Genomic DNA, 20,885 nt, shown 5'->3' with positions numbered 1-20,885 from the left:
CATCAATGTGCCGTTTTTGACACATACGCAAGGCGCGGAATACCCTTGTTTTTGATATTCATAGTTCCACACCTGGACTTAGGACAAAAACTGTTGGTTTTTGCTAACGTGAAAGCATGCTAAGGGGGAAGAAAAGTCACTTATGTGTAAGTACCACTGCTGGTAGGATGGCCACTGATTTTGAAAGCCGGGAGCTTAGTGTTTCGTAGTCGCTTCAAGAGCTTGCCAATACGTTGAATAGGGATTGCCAAAAAGTGTACAGTAGCCGTGGTAACGAGTAAGTAATTGTGCGTGTACATGCAAGCAAAATGACAAGCTGGCATGGAGCTGGAAATCCTCATAACCTCCAGCTCCGTGGAAAGACGGGCACACGTACCGTTTTTCGTCCCTTGCATCTAACTAAGCATTAGTGGATATGTCATGTGCAACAGACAGATGACAATGACGATTGCTCGTCCGTGCTTCATATGATGCATTTCTGCTTCATCCATCGCCGGCGGCGAGTGCTGGTAAAGCGTGCTTCTCTGGCCACGCCGCTCCTGCTGTTCGGCGGCGGGTTGGCGGAGGCGCTAAGCCAACGGTGCTGTGTTGCAGAAGGGGAGCGTCGGGAGGAAGTACCTGAAGGAGCTGGAAGAGGTGTTCGACAGCTTCGTTCGCGACCACATGCACGAGTTCTGGTTACAGTTAGACGAATCCATCGTCCCGGTAACCCAGCGTCTTCGGCGTCGGTTGGCGGCACAATGTGTTGTGCGATTCCGTTGCAGTCCCGAACGTCGGGGCATTGTCGGTGGTGATTCAAAGTATTCTCCCACGTCCGCTGTTACTTTTGTCCTGTTGTGGTTCTGGGGAGATGCCGAACTGCGTCATTTTATTTTTTTAAGCGTTATAGTCAAGAGATTAAGAGAGAAACCAAAGCTGACTAATGTTTATGGTGTAATAATGCCTTTCAGTTGTGTGTGTTTGTGGCATTGTCCGCGAAGCGCACGAGGATACAATGGCGGCTGTGGTTTTTCGGTCGCATATCATGGAATTTATATCAAGGGAGCCAAGTTAAGGTAAACGGTGATGCCAAGCCACTGTTAGGACATGCCATGGGTCGCTAATTACATATTTGCATGACACATCCTTGATGAAACTTAACATTTTCGTAATATATGCGAATGATTGCTTTATAACATCGTTTAACCAATGCCTTTTGTTGCACTGAAAGTAGTTTTCTGGATAAAAAATTGTAACCGCGTTAAGCTTCGTCGCAGTTGATTCAAATTAGTCAAATGCTGTGTGAAATGGAACCAGATTGCAGTGTGCAAGACCTCCCAACAGTGTTCCTGGCTTTGCGCGTGAATGGTCGATTAGTGAACCTCTGCCGGTAAGCTGATCGATATGAGCGCCAAGGAACATCTACGTTGCGAAGCTCAGTGAGGGTCACGTGGTATAATCTAGATTGGCGTGCACCGTGACGTCATTGAGGGAGTCGCTGCTGTAGGCTATCGACTCACACGACTCCGGTCCAGTAAAGCGCCGAGCTTCTCCGTCTGCGACTGGCCAAGCCGTGAGGTAATGTAAATATCCGCCTGGTGTCTCAGGAAAAATCAAAGTGATTGCAAGAATAATGTGATGCAAACTCCATTTCCTGTGGAGTTTCGTGAAGCCACCAGCATCGGCATAAACTCCGACACGGGAGACGGGTGTGTGTCTGACAGCTTCTCCGAGAGTTGGCGCCCTCGGGGTGTCACGGAGAGCATCACCGAAGACCGTCGGCGTCTTCCGGGACGTGATCGGTGGCGGGTCCCCCAGCACATACACTGGTAACCATCTGCACCGCGCACAGCGACCCCGGCCGTCGAGACGCCCCGAACCCGACGACCTCAATCATCTGTGCCACATCGGCCACAGCCGCCGACTTGTAGAGTAGCTATTCGCATTCTCTCGAGTCGGTGGCTGGAGCGGACTAGGCTGAGCTCGTCAGGGATCTGGAGCGGGGCGGTGGGTCTCATGGGGCGGCACGCCGCACCGGCGGGGCGTTAGCATACAATGGCAGAGCGCGGCGGTGTCCCGAGGCGCCACGCGTCGGGCCAGCGGTGGCGGCCGGAGGGCAGCGCGGCCGGCTGTCTGAGCGCGGCGCGCGCAGCAGGTGGCGGCCGGTTCGTCCTGATGATGATGGCTTGTGCTTCCCTGCCGTCTGACTCGGCTTGCACCGGCATGAGAAACAGAAGTGTCTGAGGAGAATAGGAAGCACTTCGTTGTCTTAGCGCGCCCGGTTGGGCAGCTGACGTCTAGCCGCTTCACAAGTGGCCATTCGGCCTTTGGACTTACCGGCTTTATATGCCATAACCGCTTCACTGGCCGCCTCGCCATGTGCGACCTTTAGGCCTCAGCCACATTCATGAGTATCCGTGTAGGTCAGGCCTGTTGCACTTCATCACATGTACTCCGGTCGCCGGCTGTGTGCTCCCTGGCGTTTGGCCGTGTCACCTGCTGTCATGCTGGCAGTGCGGTAGGCGGGCATCCGGTCACGAGTCGGAGATCGACGCCGTATTTACCATTGTACGCGTTTCGCTATTACGAGAGACGCCAGTGGCCATGTCAGTCTTGCGTCAAATGACTCGCCGCAGATCAGCGGCGAGAAGACGCGTCGGGAGTCTGCTAAATATGTGTGCCTTGCTCGTCGGTGGGTATGCACTTCCTCGCACACTTCACGCCGAACACTGGCTGGCATGTGGACCAGCCGAACCCGCGCTGCCCAGCTGGGTGGTCACGCATTCGGATGGGGGGTCGCACGCTGTCATCACTGTATCGCAATAAGCCGGTCACAACCACGAAGGTGACATCCCGCTCGTCGGAGCACGACCCTGAGGGGTGCGACCGCACAGGCTGGGCAGGCTATGTCTGTGCATGCGACGGTGTCGCGGACCGCGAGCCGGCTGCTGCCCGCGCATACTGGCGACGACGGTATGCCGGCCGCTGTCCGCGCATGCCGGCAGCGCGAAGAGACTGCGGGGATCCGGGGCGGGCGGGGGGCGGGGAGCGAGCGGAATGGCGCCGCAGTTCAGGTGCGCCAGTCCGCCGGGCCGGACCTTCAGAGGCGGGGCTGCCGACGGAACGGCGGGGCACGCACCACTCAGCGCCGCGGCGGCTGCGGACCTCGCCAGACCAGACCAGACGGGACCAGGCCGCCAGCAGGTCCGCCGCTTCACTCCAGCTCACCGCGCGACATCGCAGTGCGACTCGCGCTGGGTCACCGCGCCCAGCGAGACGCGCCCCGCGGACGGCCGCCTCCGTCGGCGGCTGCCACGCCTCCCCGGCTGAGCAGCTCCACGCAGGTCAAGGTGCCGCCGTCACTTCGCCTGACCGCACGGAGGTCAACCGAGCCGTTCCGGTCACAGCGGAAGTCATCTGACGACCGGCAGCGGCGCGAGCTGCCGCCATGACTGCCCAGGTGAGTACGATGTCCGTCTGGTTGCGTGCGGCGGCGGCTTCTTCGCAGCGGGAGATCCCTGCTGCTGTTTAGGACGGCGAGGTGAAAACAGACGAGCGCTATTCTCATGCAGGTGTCACCAAAACATGGGCGAATGCTGGTGGCCATTTGGGAACCCGTACAGTAAGTTCTTAGCAATGTTTTGAAATGTCTTTCCTCCATGAGCAAAGCAGGCAGACATTCGCATCACAACTTTTCCACGTCAAATTCACTAGCACTGGTACAAATTGACCGGCACTAGGCTGTCAATTTATTTTTGCGTTTTGATGTGCGAGTTTTTGGTGACTGACAGAAGTATTGACAAAATAGCAGTTCTTTTGGTGGGTATTAACAAAATTAATGATATGTCGGTGTCGTTTTAAGGGCACAAGCGCTCAGTCTAGATCGTACACCCGGACCGGGTCCAAAAAAAACGATATTGGCTGATTCCCAGGCGATTACTGGCGCCTTGATGAGTCAGACAGTGTGAGCCCTATTGCGAGGTAACTGAACGTTCACTAGTCGGTCGGTTTCTTGTCCGTGTTTCTTCTAGTTGCCGAATTTTCACACTAGTTCTGTCAATAGTTTTCGCTGGAGTGCACATGAACGGTAGTTCCCATCGTGCCACAATACAATTATGCTCTCGCGCGTCCGTGCACTCTTGTATTTGCTCATTTTCCCCAATGTTTTTTTTTCTACAATGAGCCCTCAACGACGGCACGAAATCACAGCGAGATGCCTTAAACGAAAAAGAGGTTATAAAAACAACAAGCACAGCCCTGATGGCATGCTATATGTCTGACAAAGCTCGGGTCAGGAGTGAGGACAATCCATATTTGCCAGTAATGTAAAACAGTGGATCACAATATAATTTTAATAAACGTAGATGTCCTGGTGCATTATAATAGCAGTGATGAACGCACAGACAAGCCTGCCAATGATCTTGAATTTTATCTGGCCTAATCGGGACCATGATAAATCAGTACATGCATTCCTAAGCAGACGAGGGCATTTCCAGTCGAATCACGGTTTTGAATTGGGGGGGGGGGGGGGGGGCTCTACCCTGATTCATTTGTACAGGCAGGCACTACACAACCGTGGCGACCCTCCTACCAACGAAGGCGGATTGTGTGTAGTGCTACGGCTGGCAGGCGCCACACAACCGTGGCGACCCTCCTACCAACGAAGGCGGACTGTGTGTAGTACTACGACTGGCAGGCACTACACAACCGTGGCGACCATCCTACCAACGAAGGCGGATTGTGTGTAGTGCTACGGCTGGCAGGCACCACAACCGTGGCGACCCTCCTACTAACGAAGGCGGATTATGTGTAGTACTACGGCTGGCAGGCACTACACAACCGTGGCGACCCTCCTTCTAACGAAGGCGGATTATGTGTAGTACTACGGCTGGCAGGCACCACACAACCGTGGCGACCCTCCTTCTAACGAAGGCGGATTGTGTGTAGTGCTGCGGCTGGCAGGCACCACACAACCGTGGCGACCCTCCTACTAACGAAGGCGGATTGTGTGTGGTACTACGGCTGCCACAGCGTCGTGAACTGGACAGCCGAAACTCGCCGCATTTGCGTTGGTGCGTTTCGCGCTGACCGGTCGAACTGCGGTCCGGTTGGGCGTGAGCTCTTCAGGCAACTATCCTGCTTCCTGCTGCTTTCAGCAGAGGACACCTTGCACCCAGGCGTCCTGCTGTGTCAACGTGTCAATTGACGCAGCACGACAGCGGTAGCCAGTGCGAGCCGGTATGATGGACCGCATGGCAATTACGCCGACATCGACCCACACCAGCATCACTTATTCCCGGGAACACTCATGCAAAATATTAATTACTGAATTCCTCCAGCACTCGCAGCTAGACCCAAGAACGGCCGGACCGGGTTGGTTTATGAACAATCCGAGTCCCTCTAAAATGATACGCAGCAAAAAAACTCAGGTATAGCCCTGCACAGGTCAAATCAGGCTGGCTGAGCGCATGGGGACGGGTGGCCCGTGTGCGCTGGCCCAGCCAGCGTGTCCAGTGTCCACCCCCGCCCGATCGATGGGCTCGCACGTGGCCGGGTGTACACTGTCCGCCCGCACCTGGCTGCCGGTGTATGGATTGGTGCAGGTGGACGCCAGAGGGGTCCCTCCCCGGCAGTCGCGTCGCGCGGGGGAGCGGTGATCCCTGTCGGCCGGGCGTTCTGGCTCGGGTCCGGCGAACGGGCGACGGCGTCCGCGCAGCGGCGGTCCTCGCCTCGTCAACTGCGGTCGGTGGCGAGCGCGGCCACGGCGAGAGCTGTCTGTCTGTTCAAGGCGGGGTGTGCAGTGAGCAGCCGTTCATTGATCAGTGACAGCCTCGACGAACTTAGCGGAGCGTGCCTTGGGGCACGACCGACCGCCGCACACAGCACTGCGGGGGGAGAAGAGAGGCGGGCCCCGAAGACGAGGAGGGGGTGCTGGGATGCCGCGCTGTGGCAGCTCCGACGCGTGCAAGGTCTACGACCGGAAGTGCATGACATCCGAAGAGCCCGCGGTCCTGACTCGGTTCAGGACGACGCACTGGGTATGTATGTCTCCCCACTCGGCGCATGTCAACACAGCAAGCGCTTCCACCAATAGCCTCTGGCATTGCAATCACGCAGCAGGGGGTGGGTGCACTCCTGATTCGGTACGCAGCGATGCGTCAAGTGTCTTTGTTGGCCGCATCTGCGCCTATTTACTCGGCTCTCAGCAACGCATTGGAGGGTCACATGGGGTTTTAGCGTGTCTTGCCGCTCAAAGAAACGACGCCAGCGGTGGCGACTTCTGTTCAAGGTCATTCAAACAACAAGACCAAAACCAGCTGCCGCTCCGGCTCCGGTTCCACGGGTCAGGCTAAGTTTCGCGCAGATTCGAGAGGGGGAATATTGCTGGAAGAAATTTCACCGCCATGAAAGCGGTGGCCAGCTCTAGTAAGCATGGTGCAGCATGAACCAGCAGCCCCGCGGAAATTACTGGGCGTCTTAAAACTGTCAATGCCCGAAATTTATGAGTTTTAATCTTGAGAATCGCTGCTTATATCAATGACGGGAGCTTTAGCGATAAGTTTTGCAGTGGTCCCACTGCGGTGCAGCCTGTTTGATCCACAGATACGAAAAGTGTGTCCTTGCTACATGTCAAAACACGACGACTTTGGCCTGCATATTGCTGTCGGGCCGATATCAACCATCACAATAACATCGCTGTCCGACGAACGTGAACTTACCTCGCAGATCGTCACAAAGGATGAAATAGCGGGAGTACGACTTACGTCAGAATACATCACGCCCGAAATGTTTCAGAGGTCCACTGAGACCTTCACATCACATTAACACGCGCTCGGGTGGCGGTCACTTTGACCCCCAAAGTTTTCCCCAGCGTGGTTCAGAACGGCGCGGAGCAGCCGCGCCAAATTTTCCATACCTGTAGACAATTGAATAGCGGATCGCTTGGCAGCAGATATTTGGACTGTACCTTGTATGGTCGCTGATCAACAGCAGGTCGAAGTCAGGTCCATGGGTTCAGCGAAGTCAATTTCTGGGAATTGTTTAATCTGATGCAACAACAGGAGTGCTAGACGAAGCCACACATCTCTGAGATGGTTTCTTTAGTAACACAACAATTGATTGATCAAATTCCATTGACCTAGCGTCAGGTATGAAGGTCAGACCAAGGTCAAAACAGCTCACTTTAGTTACCTTAGAGCTTGCTGTAATGGGTAGTTCTGGTGCTCATTTCGAATTATTGATAACAGAAACCGCATTATACATCTATCATGAACTTTTCAAAGATCAGAATAGGTCACTGATCTAAAATGATCCAGATCAGCATTTCGTTTTTAGGAACATATTGCAAGCGTAATCTTTGACGCCTATTCAAGCGCAAGACTCAGACAGATCTATATGATTTCAGTCACCGTGACCTTATAGAGATCAGATAAGGTCATTTATCTTTATCTCACATCAGTGACCTTTTTTCTAAAGCAGGTATCTAGGTTCTGGGGGCCCTTTGGACACCAACCTCGAGTTCGACCTTGTTTGATCTAATTTAACCCAAAGATCGTGACTTAGGAACCTCAAATTTTGGCACAAGTGACTTCACGTACACCAACGCGCCCCGTGCGCTTGGTGTCTCTAGCTCTCTTAGTTTCTGAGACCTCGGGGGCAAATCGCCCCCCCCCCCCCCCGAGCAAAGGGTATCTAACCGGCCATCCGGGAGCGTGTTAGCAGTAAATCCAAATCATTCGGTATGAAAAAGGCTCGGGGACGTAGCGAATACATTATTACAGTGTTATAGATAACTTTTAATTGATGCGACGATGAAACAATGTGTATAGGTGCGATTAAACCGCGTTTCTTTCGGATTGAGATGCACAAGACCGAAAATTTAGGCGTTTAAGTTATTCCTACCACTAAAATTGGTTCACGTGGGACAAGACCAAATGTGACCATGGAATCACTGCTGCAGTTTAAAGAGGCTTATGATGTTATCCGTGACCATTTTCATGCTGGGGAGCCCTGTTCTCATGTTCCAGAGGCGTGTTCGTTACCAAATGGCGGCTTTCTGACGGCATATGGGTGACGTCAGTGGCGTGTCGACAGGAGACCGTGCTGGCCATGCCGCTCTAGAGGCTGCGTGGGCCTCAGCTGGAGGCTACTGGGTCTTTTTTCCTGCCGTGAAACTTAAGGATTTCAACACAGAGAGGTTAAAACTGTCAGGAAGCTGGCATACCAAGCTGGGCCGTGAGAATGTTCAGGCAGCTCTGTTTGTCTGTCTGTCTTTTTGTCCGTCTATCTGTCAATCGAATAGACAGACAGATTAGACAGGCATTGAAAGGCCGGACACACAGACCTGGATATTAATGGTCAGAGGCATGACATCACGAGATAAACACCCGCTTTTACGGGGATAGGAAGGGAGGGGGGTAATATGACCAGACGTTCATCACCTTTCGTGCGTATGTGATGGATCCGCCCGTTTGGGGTGTTTTCAGTGATCGGTGTAAAACATCGGCAATCAGACCGGCGAGAGACGTAAAAACAGGCACACGGTGTGTGCAAATGAACTGATCTCAGCATTTTCCGGCCCATCAGTGCACTAGTGATGATCGGGAAATGACCAGCGCCGCCTTTTTTGAGAGTGACTCCAAACGACCTCCAAACGACCTCCAAATCGTTTCTGTTGGGACGTGAACGCCCCACTCAGTAACGCAGCTCGCACAGTATGCTCCGCAGACATCAGCAGGCTGCACCCGTAAGCCGCACCATAAACAGTATGACCGCCATAAAGCCGATTCAGCGGGAGTACCATCACCTGTTGATACGCTGCCGCCTGTTGCCGATAATGAGAGCGCATGCAGGCGCTGTGGCCATGCTGAGATGGTGACTTATCGCAGGGCACCCAGCCGGTAAATCGGTATTAAAACAGTATTTGGCCCTTGAAATATTTTGTTCGTAGCATTTAGCCCTTGGAGCAGCTTTTACAACTTGATGTACTTACCATCTTCGCATTCAGGGGTTTTGGAGACAGTGTTATGCATGGCTGCTTAGTGCATACCGATGCGCGCACACCTGCGCGCATGTTTAGCTAAGCACGCCAGCATCGTTCTTTATGGGAGTGCCAGTTCATTTGCGCAAACCGCCCAACTCCTCTCAACACAGCGGCCCCGAGGGTACAAGGTCAGGTGCGAGGAAGACTGTGTGAGGGTCTATGGGCGTGAAAACGCGTGTGATAGACTGTACCCTGACAGACGCCTGCAGACGGACTTTTTAACCCGTGGCGCTGCCACGGATACAGGGAGTCAACAAGGAATAAGTGTCGCAATAAAGGAGGCGCACGGGCTTTCGAAATGACAGGTAAACCAGGCGTCGCGGTTGATACAGTTAGTTTACAGCGATGTCAGAGCCAGTGGGCGTGCGAGCTTTTAAACTGACAGCCCCTTGTCATAACAGGTATTTCAATTAATACAGTTGGCTTACAGAGGGTACCAAAGCCACCTGAATGTTCAAGTAATCAACCAAATTATCAAATATCAACACTAGATGGCCAGCACTGCACGATACGCAGTTTAAAGATATTGGGCTTACGCTTATATGGCCTGAACTGAGGAGCATTTGGTGCTGGTTACCTGCACTCGTGTTCCTGGGAGATGACCAAGTTACGTTTTTGTCATTTTATGTTACGTTTCATGTCTTGCTCTGGGCCTAAAATGACACGTGCTACACTGGTCGACTCATGAATTGCACCCAACAACGCGTGACCAGCAGCACATAAGGACACGTCACGTTAGGCCGATACAATGGCGCGTGGTTCTTTCAGTCGAATCGGTTGCCGAATATATTTACGTACATCTAAATATCCGCTGTGCGGATGTGTGCTGTACACAACATATGACGGAAGTTATCCGACTTAACCGTACTCTGGACTCGACAGGACATGGCCAGCTGCATACCATAATGCGAATGGCTGTGATTTGAATGGCCTCTTGCTGTTTCAGCACATCCCTGCCGTATGCGGACTGGTGTGCACAAATGTCCGCCGGTACAAACTCGCGACTTCAATATCAGTGCGTAGTCGGTAGCAGGCCGGCAGAAGGGCGCGATAGTGTGCACCAGAGACTAGAGTAAATTCTACACTGATGGCGCTTGGGGCGACTACAACAAGAGCAAAGTAAGCGGCACAGACATGTTTGAAGCATATTGTTCACCGCGGGCTGGGATTTACGTTGTGTCAATTTCATGGAGCCGGATTGCACGATTTAGACGCCAGCGTGTTGCATTCGAGATGATATTTGAAAACACGCAGGAATGGTCGCATTCCGGTGGATCGCTGGCACCGTTATGATACTGAGGAAGCTCGGCTGTTTTTTTTTCGTAGACGGCACGTTCATGCGTGCACTTATACGGTGTAGTCGGTCTCCGTCGTTTTCCCTCCGGGTCACCGAGAACTGATATCGATCCCCAAACCGCTCCGAAACTGTGGAATGTTGTGTTTGCACGCGAATGGACGTGGGTGAGTACAGCCATCGATTCGCACTTTTACCTTTAAGATTGCCCATTATTTCCGCGTCGAGATGTATGTATCGCGTTTGGTCTCATTTAAACAGTGAAAGTGGCCAAAACTACCTTCAAAATACGGCAACAAACGGGTTTTGCTCCAGATTGGGCCCACTTCCTTCTTGCGGCGGCACCCGAAACCAGAGTTAAGGGGGGGGGGGGGGGCAAAGCTGGAGCTGCCAACTGGAAAGGAAAGTACAAACTGGTCTACGTCGCAGTTGTATGGAACATACGCGATATGAGGCTTAAACATTAAACAATCGAACTGCCTCATTCGAGGGTGTAAATCCAGCCGCACACAAGGACGCATATCAGCGTCAGCACAGTTTGAGTGCTAATGCCTCTATCTGTTGACGAATGAATGGCATAACACACTCTATGAAATCACTGAAGTTAACAACCACCATAAATTATGTTTAACCGGCAAAGGAATGTGGGATAAAACTCGCCTGGGGACAATTGCAATGCAATCTGTATTTTTTGCAACGATTGTGGTGCGTAACACACACCATAATATCTGCGTAGCATTTGGTCCCATCGAAGGCGCGCAAAAATCTGTGATGTCAGAGGGGCAGAAGTCGCCCTGCTAATCGTAGCAGATTTGCACCACGCGTCAATTTTAATGAGTTCTTTTCTCGATGCTGACATCCAATACTCACGCTCTAAGTAAAGATCTGGGCTCAGCGATATACAACAAGCTACAAAGCGCAGTATAAATCGCTCTGACAAAATGTACAGAGCAGAGAGCGCTGCTGTGTTTTTTTTTTTGTACTCAAGGTCCGTTCGACTATGGAACAGCTTCTTATCAAATTTCCGCGTCACAGACTTCACAGCAGAGGCTGGAGGCCAACAGCTAACATACCCTCATATCCCACGGAGCGCTTCCCCTCGGAGGGGAAACGACGCCAGTGGGTGGGATGAACCTGACACCCCCGCTATCACGGCACAAGGGAAGCGCTTCCACCTCGGAGGGGTAACGACGCCAGTGGGTGGGATGAATCTGACGCCCCCGGCATCCCAGCACAAGGGAAGCGCTTCCACCTCGGAGGGGAAACGAGGCTAATGGGTGGGATGAACCTGTCGCCACTGGCATCCCAGCACAAGGGAACGCGGCGACCGAATGAGCCAGCTGGACGAGTTGCATGAGGACGTGATGACATGAGGACGTGACCTGTTGTAAGGAGATGCACCGAGGTGACCCTCGATGAAACTCGATCTCAAACTGCGGCGCTCTTAGCGCGCACTGATTAACACGAACGCCGCGTTTCCTTCCCAGCTGTCGCAGGACGTGGGAGAAGCGAACGGGAAGCCAGTCCCGATAGGGTCTGTGTCGGAGCAAGTTGATGGAGGACAGAAAAAGGCCCTGGAAGACCAGGAAAAGGTTGGTAGCTCGTGCGGAGCACTTCCGATATTTTAACATTAACGTTGGAAACTAAGGGGCCAATGTCTGCATGCAACTGTTGACGTATGGTCACAATAAATAACTCATGATTTCTGAAGGCAGTGGCACACATCAAAACACAAGACTGGAAGAACTTACCATGCGTAAGCTTGAACTGGTCCAGTGTCGATTCTCTCCAAATGAACGAAAAAAAATACTGCTTTTATGCTCGTTGGGTCAAAGCAAGGTTTAAAAAAGTCAGCTGGCTTCCACTTTGAAGTAAACGGTTCCGCTGAGCATACCTCAAGTGGCAGCAAAACTCTCGGCGTCATAGTTGACCCCACTCTGTCATGGGGTTCCCATGTCTAAAGTGTCGTGAAAAACATGGAATGGCATCCTCGTTTCTCTGAACAAATTCCGTCATTACTTTACATCAGATCTTCTTAGAATCATCATTCAGGCGTACGTGTTCCCTCACGTCACGTACTGCCTTGCGTATGTGGTAGGGCGGCTAAGAATTAACTACACAAAATTCAAAATGTTTTCATCTTAATTGCTGCAAAAATGATTACCGGCTCCAAAAGGCACCACCATATCGCCCCGGCCCTAAATTCCCTTGAATGGCCGAGGGTGGAGGTCATGGTGACGCACCGCGGCGTGATTAAAGTGTTAAGGGGCGCTGAAGGAGGTAGGCGCGCCTCACGAGGTCTGCGCACTTTTTGTGCCACGCGCCGCTACTTCAACCCCTGAAACGCGCGCGTCGGACAGAAGTAGTTGGCACTTGCACAGACACGGGCCGGCCGCCATACCGAGGGCATTTTGCACCGAGGCGCGGCTGCCTGGAACCCGCCTGCCATCTTACGCCCATAATGCCTCAACACCGAATACGTTTAAGACCGCCATACATGGTGTAGTTTTTGACCACTGACCACTGAACGCTGCCCAATGCGCACCGACCGATTTGTCTCAGCTCTTTGACCATTGCTCGTATAACTTCATTGTACCATTTATCACTGCCCGTGTCATTTTATTGGTGCACCTGTTGTGGGTGTGCCTATTTACGCTGCACCTGTATGCGACTTGAAAATTGCTTCGACCTGAGATTGTAATAGCTACCACGTGGATGGGTTCCAATATCCTGTCACTGATACTGGTACCGATACGATCCTAACCCGGCGTTGACCGGACTCCTCAGCGGCACACCATTGGCCGGAGGAGGCAGATTTGTCCCCCCCCCCCTGCCCTGCCCTTCACGCCCGGGCCGAATTCAAAATTTTAAATCGCAACCGATAGCGCCGTGGCGTGCGACCTCGAACCACACAACAAACTTGATTTTAAGCGTGTTTTAAGGTCACAGGTCAAGGTCAACTTCTTAAAATGTAATTCTGGAATATCTGACCGTTCTCACAACGCGTTTCATGTGGAAGCGCTTCTGATGGCGTGAAGTCATTGCGGCCCGGTCAGACATGTTATAAAGAAAGGTACGTAATGTTGCGCGTGCAGCACCAGGCCTAAAGCCAAAGGCACGCGCTTTGCAATTGAGAACTGAAACCTTGGTGTATATATCTGTTTTGGCCTACTTATTTCCGTCGCATATAAAACGTCTAGACGCGATGACGAAGACCTTAGCCACACTTATGGGTGTCAGACGCGTGAGCAATAGCGGCTACTTGTTCATAAACTGTCCAAGGCCGAGGTCAAATGGATGACCTCGGTGTTGAAAAAGCTGTTGCATCGATTTCGTGTTGTGTCCCGATTGTTCAGGCCGGTCGACAGCGCAGCCTGATGGCCTTGAACCTCTCACAGTCACGCGGTCGTTACTTTACGTGTGAAACTGATCAACGGCTTCCGCCGCCCCGTCGCCGCGCCCCTGCGGCAGACCTGAGCCCCGCCGCCCTCCGCCGTGGGCCGGGCACCTGGGCAGGGCGGCGTGCGCAGTGATACATTTCAAGCCTTAACTCAGCTATTTCTTCAGATGATTGCTTGAAACTTGGTGCAGACTTCCCTCTTAGTCGCAACTATGATACGCGTTTCAGTGATCAAAATTTTGAGTCTGAGACAAAAGAATGCTGACTGTACTTTTTGTCAATATTTTGGTTATTTGACGTGCCAATATCTCAAGGTGCAATACTCAAACAACACAACAAGGTATATGCATGGTGGATCGGTTCGCTCACATTTACCGTTCACAGATGTAAAATATGCTTTTTCACTTGGCTTCTGTGTCAGTTTGTCTCCAATCATGCGCTTTTGTGGAAAACAACTTGGTAAACATGACGTCATCCTGACGTCGCTTACGCTTGATTGCTTATGTTCTCATAGTTGTTATTTTGGCACAAGGCGAAGAGCTCGTTAGTTGACAGCCACTGAAAATTTCGCTGCGATATCTCAAGGCGTTTTGAATAATCGCGGATATTAGACGGGGGCATATTTGATTTCTCCCTGCGGTCAGTGCCGAATTAATGCAGAGTTACACGTATTATTTCTGTAACGAAGCGTATGACCTCCAAGGGCCGATACAAGCCATAGGGGTGTAGCTGATGTTCTGTGGAGAACATCAACTTCATGTTCTCGAAACGTATCCATCTTTTCCAACCATATTTTTTCTTGTGCTATGCACTCATGACTCATGCACTTTTATCATGCCATGCACTTGTGCTAAACACTCATGCTATGTTTTGGCTGCGCCGCAGCGAGCCATTAAAAAGGGTGACCTTCGAGCGCAGTTACTTCGCTTAGTTTTTCTCATGCTCGTGGACCATGCGATAATTCCGAGTGTTGGAGATGCAAAGGTCATTTGATCTCCCCTTAGCGCGTCTGTTTGTGTAAATGGCATCAAGCAAGCAGTTTCAAGCGCTCCTGAAGATCTCCTCACACTGGGACTGTCTCATGTACTGACGACTCCACCCATCCACCTATTGGATTGGAAGCTAGCCTGTGACACCTAGGCTTATCTCAATGGAGCGCGTGGTGCCGATGCATGAGGATGCAAAATCTCCATCCCCTTTATGTAAGAACACGGCGGGCACTACACACCACCCCAGAGAACCGCGCTGCCTGAGGTGGCAGGCACCCCACACCAACCCGGAATACCCGCCCTGACCGAGGCCGCGCAGCTGCTGCACTCAGCGCCGCTTCCCTCAGTGGCCGCGCGACAGAGGGCGCTGACCAGCGACCGACCGCGCGGCAGGCGAGCCAGGAGGACCAGGAGCGGGACCAATGGAGCAGCCCGATCGAGTTCCTGCTGTCCTGCGTCGCGATGTCGGTCGGCCTCGGCAACGTCTGGCGCTTCCCCTTCACCGCTTACGAGAACGGTGGCGGCGCCTTCCTCATTCCGTACGTCGTTGTGCTGCTCCTCATCGGTGAGTGAAAGGTGAAGTACGTCACGTCGTCCGCGAGACCCAGTTCACACTGCTGAGCCGGAGGCCACCGCCGCCGGCCACCTTTGTCCTTAGCCGGGCAAAGGCCCCGTGGACGGATGTCGTGCTTCTGATCTCTCTGAAGCCTCCTTCGCCACATGGGCATGGCTCGCAATAGTCTGAACAGGGTTCCGGGACTCTGACCTCACAAAATCAAACTATCCCATCTGGAACGCTCATTGAAGCGCCGCACACAAGAGTACGAAGCCGATGCAAAATGGCAACGAAAGCTTACGTGCCGTTGCAACATGAGTCTGCGTTGCCATTGATTGCAAATAGTGCAAGGCTATTTTAGCACGTGGCTTAAGGTCTTTCCGTGCTGCAGGCAAGCCGCTGTACTACATGGAGCTGGCCATGGGGCAATTCTCGTCGTTCGGCTGTGTGCGAGTTTGGAATGTCGTGCCCGCCGCCAGAGGTAAGGCTCAACAGCGTGCACCGCTCGCTCGGCCACGAAATAGGTCTACACCCTTAGTTGTTTTGGGTGTCTCGCCGTCACATCTGCCTACCAAAACAAACAAAACAAAAACCGTTACTCACTTCCTAGCACTTGTTCGCTTATAAACTGTGCGCTAATGGGTCATGAATTCCCGTCCGTACGCTAGAAGCCTTTATCCCAAGTACGTCCGTCAGTTGTCGGTAGTTTCTAGTCCGCTCGCCAGATACCACTGGTGTGCCCGGCGGGCCCAGTTCGGTCACCAGCTATCTATTCTCAGTCCTGGCCGATCAGGTGTCATGCACAGCTTGTGCAACAGGCATCTGATGTCCACCCCGCTCCACCAGGTGTGGGGTATGGTGACGCAGATCTAGCGCTAGGTGTGGTGCGCTGCGCCGCGTCTGTCCTCCACTATGCGATGCACCGTGGACACCTCTGTCTGCCGAGTGTGGGGTACAGTACCACGTCTGCTCGCCAGGTGTGGTGCACTGTTTCGCGCCTCTCCCCTACGTGTGGTGTACCGTGGACTCCTCTGACAGGTACGGGGCACAGTACCCCCTCTGCCCGCCAGGCGTGGTTTACCGTGTCTGCCCGCCAGGTGTGGTTTACCGTGTCTGCCCGCCAGGTGTGGTGTACAGCACCCCGTCTGCCCGCCAGGTGCGGTGTACTGTGTCTGCCCGCCAGGTGCGGTGTACTGTGTCTGCCCGCCAGGTGTGGTGTACCGTGTCTGCCCGCCAGGTGTGGTGTACAGCACCCCGTCTGCCCGCCAGGTGTCGGGTACGGTCAGATGATCGGCACGGCGTCGGTCGTCTCCTACTACGTCGCCCTGATGGCGCTGACCGTGTTCTACTTCGTGGCGTCGTTCTCCTCCGTGCTTCCGTGGACCGTGTGCGACCCGAGCTGGGCGGACATGACTCGCTGCGTCGACCCCACCACCAACATCTCGCTGCTCAACCACACGCACGGCGACGACAACCTGATCGGCTCCACCGAGATGTACTTCCAGTGAGTGACACCGGGCCCGCCAAAGTCGGATGGCGTAGGCAGTGCTTGGCATTACTGAAAACCATCGACGCAGCGATGTCCTGAGCTTGTGATAACGTCCTAATAGCGGCGACCAGAGCGTACAAACTGCTGGAGTTGGCTAGAAGATAACATACGACGCGATGTCAGAGGCCAATGGCCACAAGTCCCAGGACACGGCGGACGGCGATAACTCAAGATATCCCTTCGCCAGGAGGAACGTGCTGAACGAGCTGCCCGACATCGACGGCGGGATTGGCCTGCCCGAGTGGCGGCTGACACTCTGCCTGTTCGCCTCCTGGGTCATCCTCTTCCTCACGCTTGTCAAGGGCGTCCAGAGCTCCGGCAAGGTCGCCTACTTCACAGGTGGGAGCGGGCTTCTTCGGGATGACGTTGTTGCGTGGAAAGGCGCGTTTGTCTTCCACTTCGCGACATCGGACGATAGGGAGGTCGTGATATTTTGTGTAGCTGTCTACACAGCGCTTCTCAAGCACTGCCAAGCACGGTTAGCGATGTTGCAGTAAAAGCAATGACGCATGCAATGCTCGGTCACACAGGATACGCAGATCACGCAGACCACGCAGACCCCGCCATCCTGTGACCAAGGAAACTTCACTCGCCACAGACCCCTCCATCCTGTGACCAGGTGAGCTCCACTTACCATAGACCCCTCCATCCTGTGACCAGGAGAGCTCCACTCACCACAGACACCTCCATCCTGTGACCAGGGGAATTCTACCCACTGCAGACCCCTCCATCCTGTGACCAGGGGAGCTCCACTCACCACAGACTCCCCTCCATGCTGTGACCAAGGGAGCTCCACTACCACAGACCCCTCCATCCTGTGATCAGTGGAGCTCGACTCACGTGACTGGGCGGAAGGTGGGCCTTCTCGTCCGCCGCACAAGGTCAGCCTGGCTCGGTGGTAACCCGTGTCATGTGTGTGGATGGCAGCGCTGTTCCCGTACGTGGTGCTGATCACTCTGTTGGTGCGGGGCCTGACGCTGCCCGGCGCCATGGACGGCGTGCTCTTCTACCTGAAGCCGCAGTGGCACGAGCTGCTGAATCTCAAGGTCGGTGACACAGAGTCGGCCCCTTCTTCATCACATCCATGTAGACTTGGCACGATTGTCAAGCCGGCAGCATGATTGCTGAGATCATCGCATTTGTGCTCCATACCGCTGGAAAGATTAATGCACAGGAATCCCTATACAAGCCCGTTCTGAACACGCGACAACAGTGAAAAGACAGCTCATGCTGTTTCGGTACCTGATCTTCGGCTGGCTACATGCAGTACAGAAAATCAGGCTGCGGGTGACCCATAATTCCAAAAAAACTAAGGACAAATGGTTCTCTCCCTAGGGTCTCTATTTCCAGCGCTACTGACGCGCTACGTACATCAGATCACTTAGCTGGAAGCAGTTCAGATCCACAACCATTGTTTGGCTACGGGACACGTGCCTGTCCCCCTTTTCAGGTGTGGTACGCTGCGGTGACGCAGTGCTTCTTCTCGCTCTCCACCGGCTTCGGGTGCCTGGTGATGTTCTCCAGTTATAACGGCTTCCGTCACCCGGTGGCTAGGTGAGCTTTCAAAACGCGCAGACGAACGGTGGCAGGTGTGGGTGCTCTAAAGGCCGACTTCGTGACGGTGGGCTTCCATTTGTGGCGGTGGGGTTTCACGAAATTCATGGGTTACTGCACGATAAATGCGGCTGTTGAAGACTCAGCGATGACGCCAACTGATCTGTCTTTTAAGGCAAATCTACGTTCATTTGTGTTTGTATTTGCTATGGGAGTCCGTCACTGGACAGGGATTACAGCGGTTGCGTCCACTGGAGGGGATAACAGTGGTCCCATTCTGACGAAGGCACTGGCCGGCAAAGTGGGACCAGTTGCATGTTTGATTCCGAACACAGCTAATGGTCTCTTACTTCGACGGCAGCACCATGCTAAAGCTCCCTTCATCCTCAGGGATGCGACGATCATCAGCATCACTGACATGATGACCTCCTTCCTGGCTGGCTTCACCATCTTCTCCATCCTGGGAAACCTGGCGCACGAGCTGGACACCACCGTCGATGACGTCATCAAGGGTGGCGGCACGTCGCTGGCCTTCATCTCGTACCCGCAGGCGCTGGCCAACTTCCCCGGCGTGCCGCAGGTCAGCGCTGGTGACGCTCGGCTTCATTGCTGCCAGACGCGGGCGCCCAGGTCGTACCCCGGGCGCCGGACCACGCTCGGGCCACGTTGACGAAACGTTGAGGTGGTGACAGTGGAGCGCTGTGCCTTGCGAGCGTGTCTCCAGAGCTGCCGTTGGCAACTAAGTGCTCTCACAGATTTAGGCGTCGTTTTGCGGCCGGGAATCGGTGCACCTGGCTGAGTACAGTTGAGACTTAATCCAGCTCGTTGAAAATAAAGTCCGTACTTGTTTGGCCATGCACTTGTTGCATTCCGTGAGACCATCATCTATAAATGCCGTTCAAGCTGTTGCAGTGGGACAGAGGTCCATGTACTTCTCACATTTGTCGTCCAGCTGTGCGCTGTGATGTACAGCCGCAGCTTAGACAGCACATCATAGACTAGCCACGCTTCCTTCATCCCTCCCGGTGGTCACTCGCTCTGCTGTTCTCACGTTGCTCACATTGCCTCCCCTTCCCGCACAGCTGTTCGCGGTGCTGTTCTTCCTCATGCTGTTCACACTGGGCGTGGGCTCGGCCACGGCGCTAACGGGCTGCGTCATCACCATCGTCTGCGACCAGTTCCCAGCTGGGCGCGCTGGAAGGTCTCGGCCGCCATCTGCGCGGCCGGCTTTCTCATCGGACTCGTCTACGTCACGCCGGTGAGCGTCCCGAGCTCGCTGTGAGCTGCAGTCGGACGCGGTGAGCGTCCCGAGCTCGCTGTGAGCTGCGGTCGGACGCGGTGAACGCACGAGCTCGCGTGGGTTACAATGGAACACAATGGAACCTTAAGCTTCAGAAAACGAACCGCACCGTTACTTTCAGGGCGGGCAGTTCATCCTGAACCTGGTGGACAACTTCGGCGGAGGCTTCATCATCTTCGTGCTGGCCACGGTAGAGGTAGTCGCCATCAACTGGGTGTACGGCGTCCGCAAGTTCTGCGACGACCTCGAGTTCATGATCAAGACCCGGCCGAACATCTACTGGAAGTTCTGCTGGAGCATCTTCATCCCGATCGCTCTGCTGGGTATCTTCGCCTACTCCATTATCAAGATGGAGCCGTTGCGTTATGGGAAGGTCGAATATCCGCCCATCGCCATCAGTGAGTGGATAGATATCGCCAGAGATTAAACGCTGTTTCTCCCACGTGATTCATGTCGCTTTCATGGCGTGCCAAATAAATAACAGGCATTGTGCATGGGGGGGGGGGGGGGGGCGATCAGGTAGACGTGTCATGCTATCTTGCGTTATGTCTCGTTAGTAAGGTACTTTGTGGTGCATGTTTTATGGCGTTGGTCCGAGCGCCTGACACCACCGCTCTCCGCAGCTTGCGGCTGGATCCTGACGGGAGCCGCCATGCTGCCCATACCGCTGTGTTTTCTGGCGTTGGTCCGAGCGCCTGACACCACCAGCTCTCCGCAGCTTGCGGCTGGATCCTGACGGGAGCCGCCATGCTGCCCATACTGCTGTGTTTTCTGGCGTTAGTCCGAGCGCCTGACACTACCACTCTCCACAGCTTGCGGCTGGATCCTGACGGGAGCCGCCATGCTGCCCATACCGCTGTGTTTCCTGCATGCGCTATACCAGAGCCCTGAGAAGGGACTGATCAACGTGAGTACTTACCGGTGATGTGACCTCACCTCAGTGATGTGACCTCACCCCAATGATGTGACCCGGGGCAATACGACCACGTCTTAATCGGCGCTCTTACTCGTAACTGAATGCTCGGAAACGCGCATGGGTGGCCGCTTGTTTTTATCAAGCACCACTTTACGTACGTAAGAAATTTAAGAAGTTTCAGTAACCATCACACGCATTCATGCCAAATGGCTCGAAAAATGCACGATTGTGTCCAATTACAACTGGTGACGATTGCCATCTTAAATTCGTACCTCAACTCCCAAACCCACATCTAGCATGACCAT

General features: G+C 53.8%; 1 protein-coding gene across 1 annotated transcript; it reads left to right on the top strand.

The window, feature by feature from the left end:
* The first annotated feature begins 3,154 nt into the window (after positions 1-3,154).
* On the top strand, positions 3,155-20,400 carry LOC119108027 (sodium-dependent nutrient amino acid transporter 1-like). Its single transcript, XM_037231611.1, is given in 13 exon segments — positions 3,155-3,439; positions 11,804-11,908; positions 15,099-15,270; positions 15,653-15,742; positions 16,531-16,765; positions 16,998-17,149; positions 17,738-17,856; positions 18,261-18,364; positions 18,755-18,944; positions 19,447-19,549; positions 19,552-19,622; positions 19,786-20,062; positions 20,288-20,400. Coding segments are annotated over 13 exon segments (1,743 nt in total). The 5' UTR covers positions 3,155-3,427.
* The last annotated feature ends 485 nt before the right edge of the window (positions 20,401-20,885 follow it).

Source organism: Pollicipes pollicipes, unplaced genomic scaffold, assembly GCF_011947565.3.
Source record: "Pollicipes pollicipes isolate AB1234 unplaced genomic scaffold, Ppol_2.1 Scaffold_6686;HRSCAF=7923_pilon_pilon_pilon, whole genome shotgun sequence".
Taxonomy (NCBI): Eukaryota; Metazoa; Arthropoda; class Thecostraca; order Pollicipedomorpha; family Pollicipedidae; genus Pollicipes; species Pollicipes pollicipes.
Note: the sequence above shows the minus strand (reverse complement) of the source record. Positions and strands in the feature narration are given on the sequence as shown.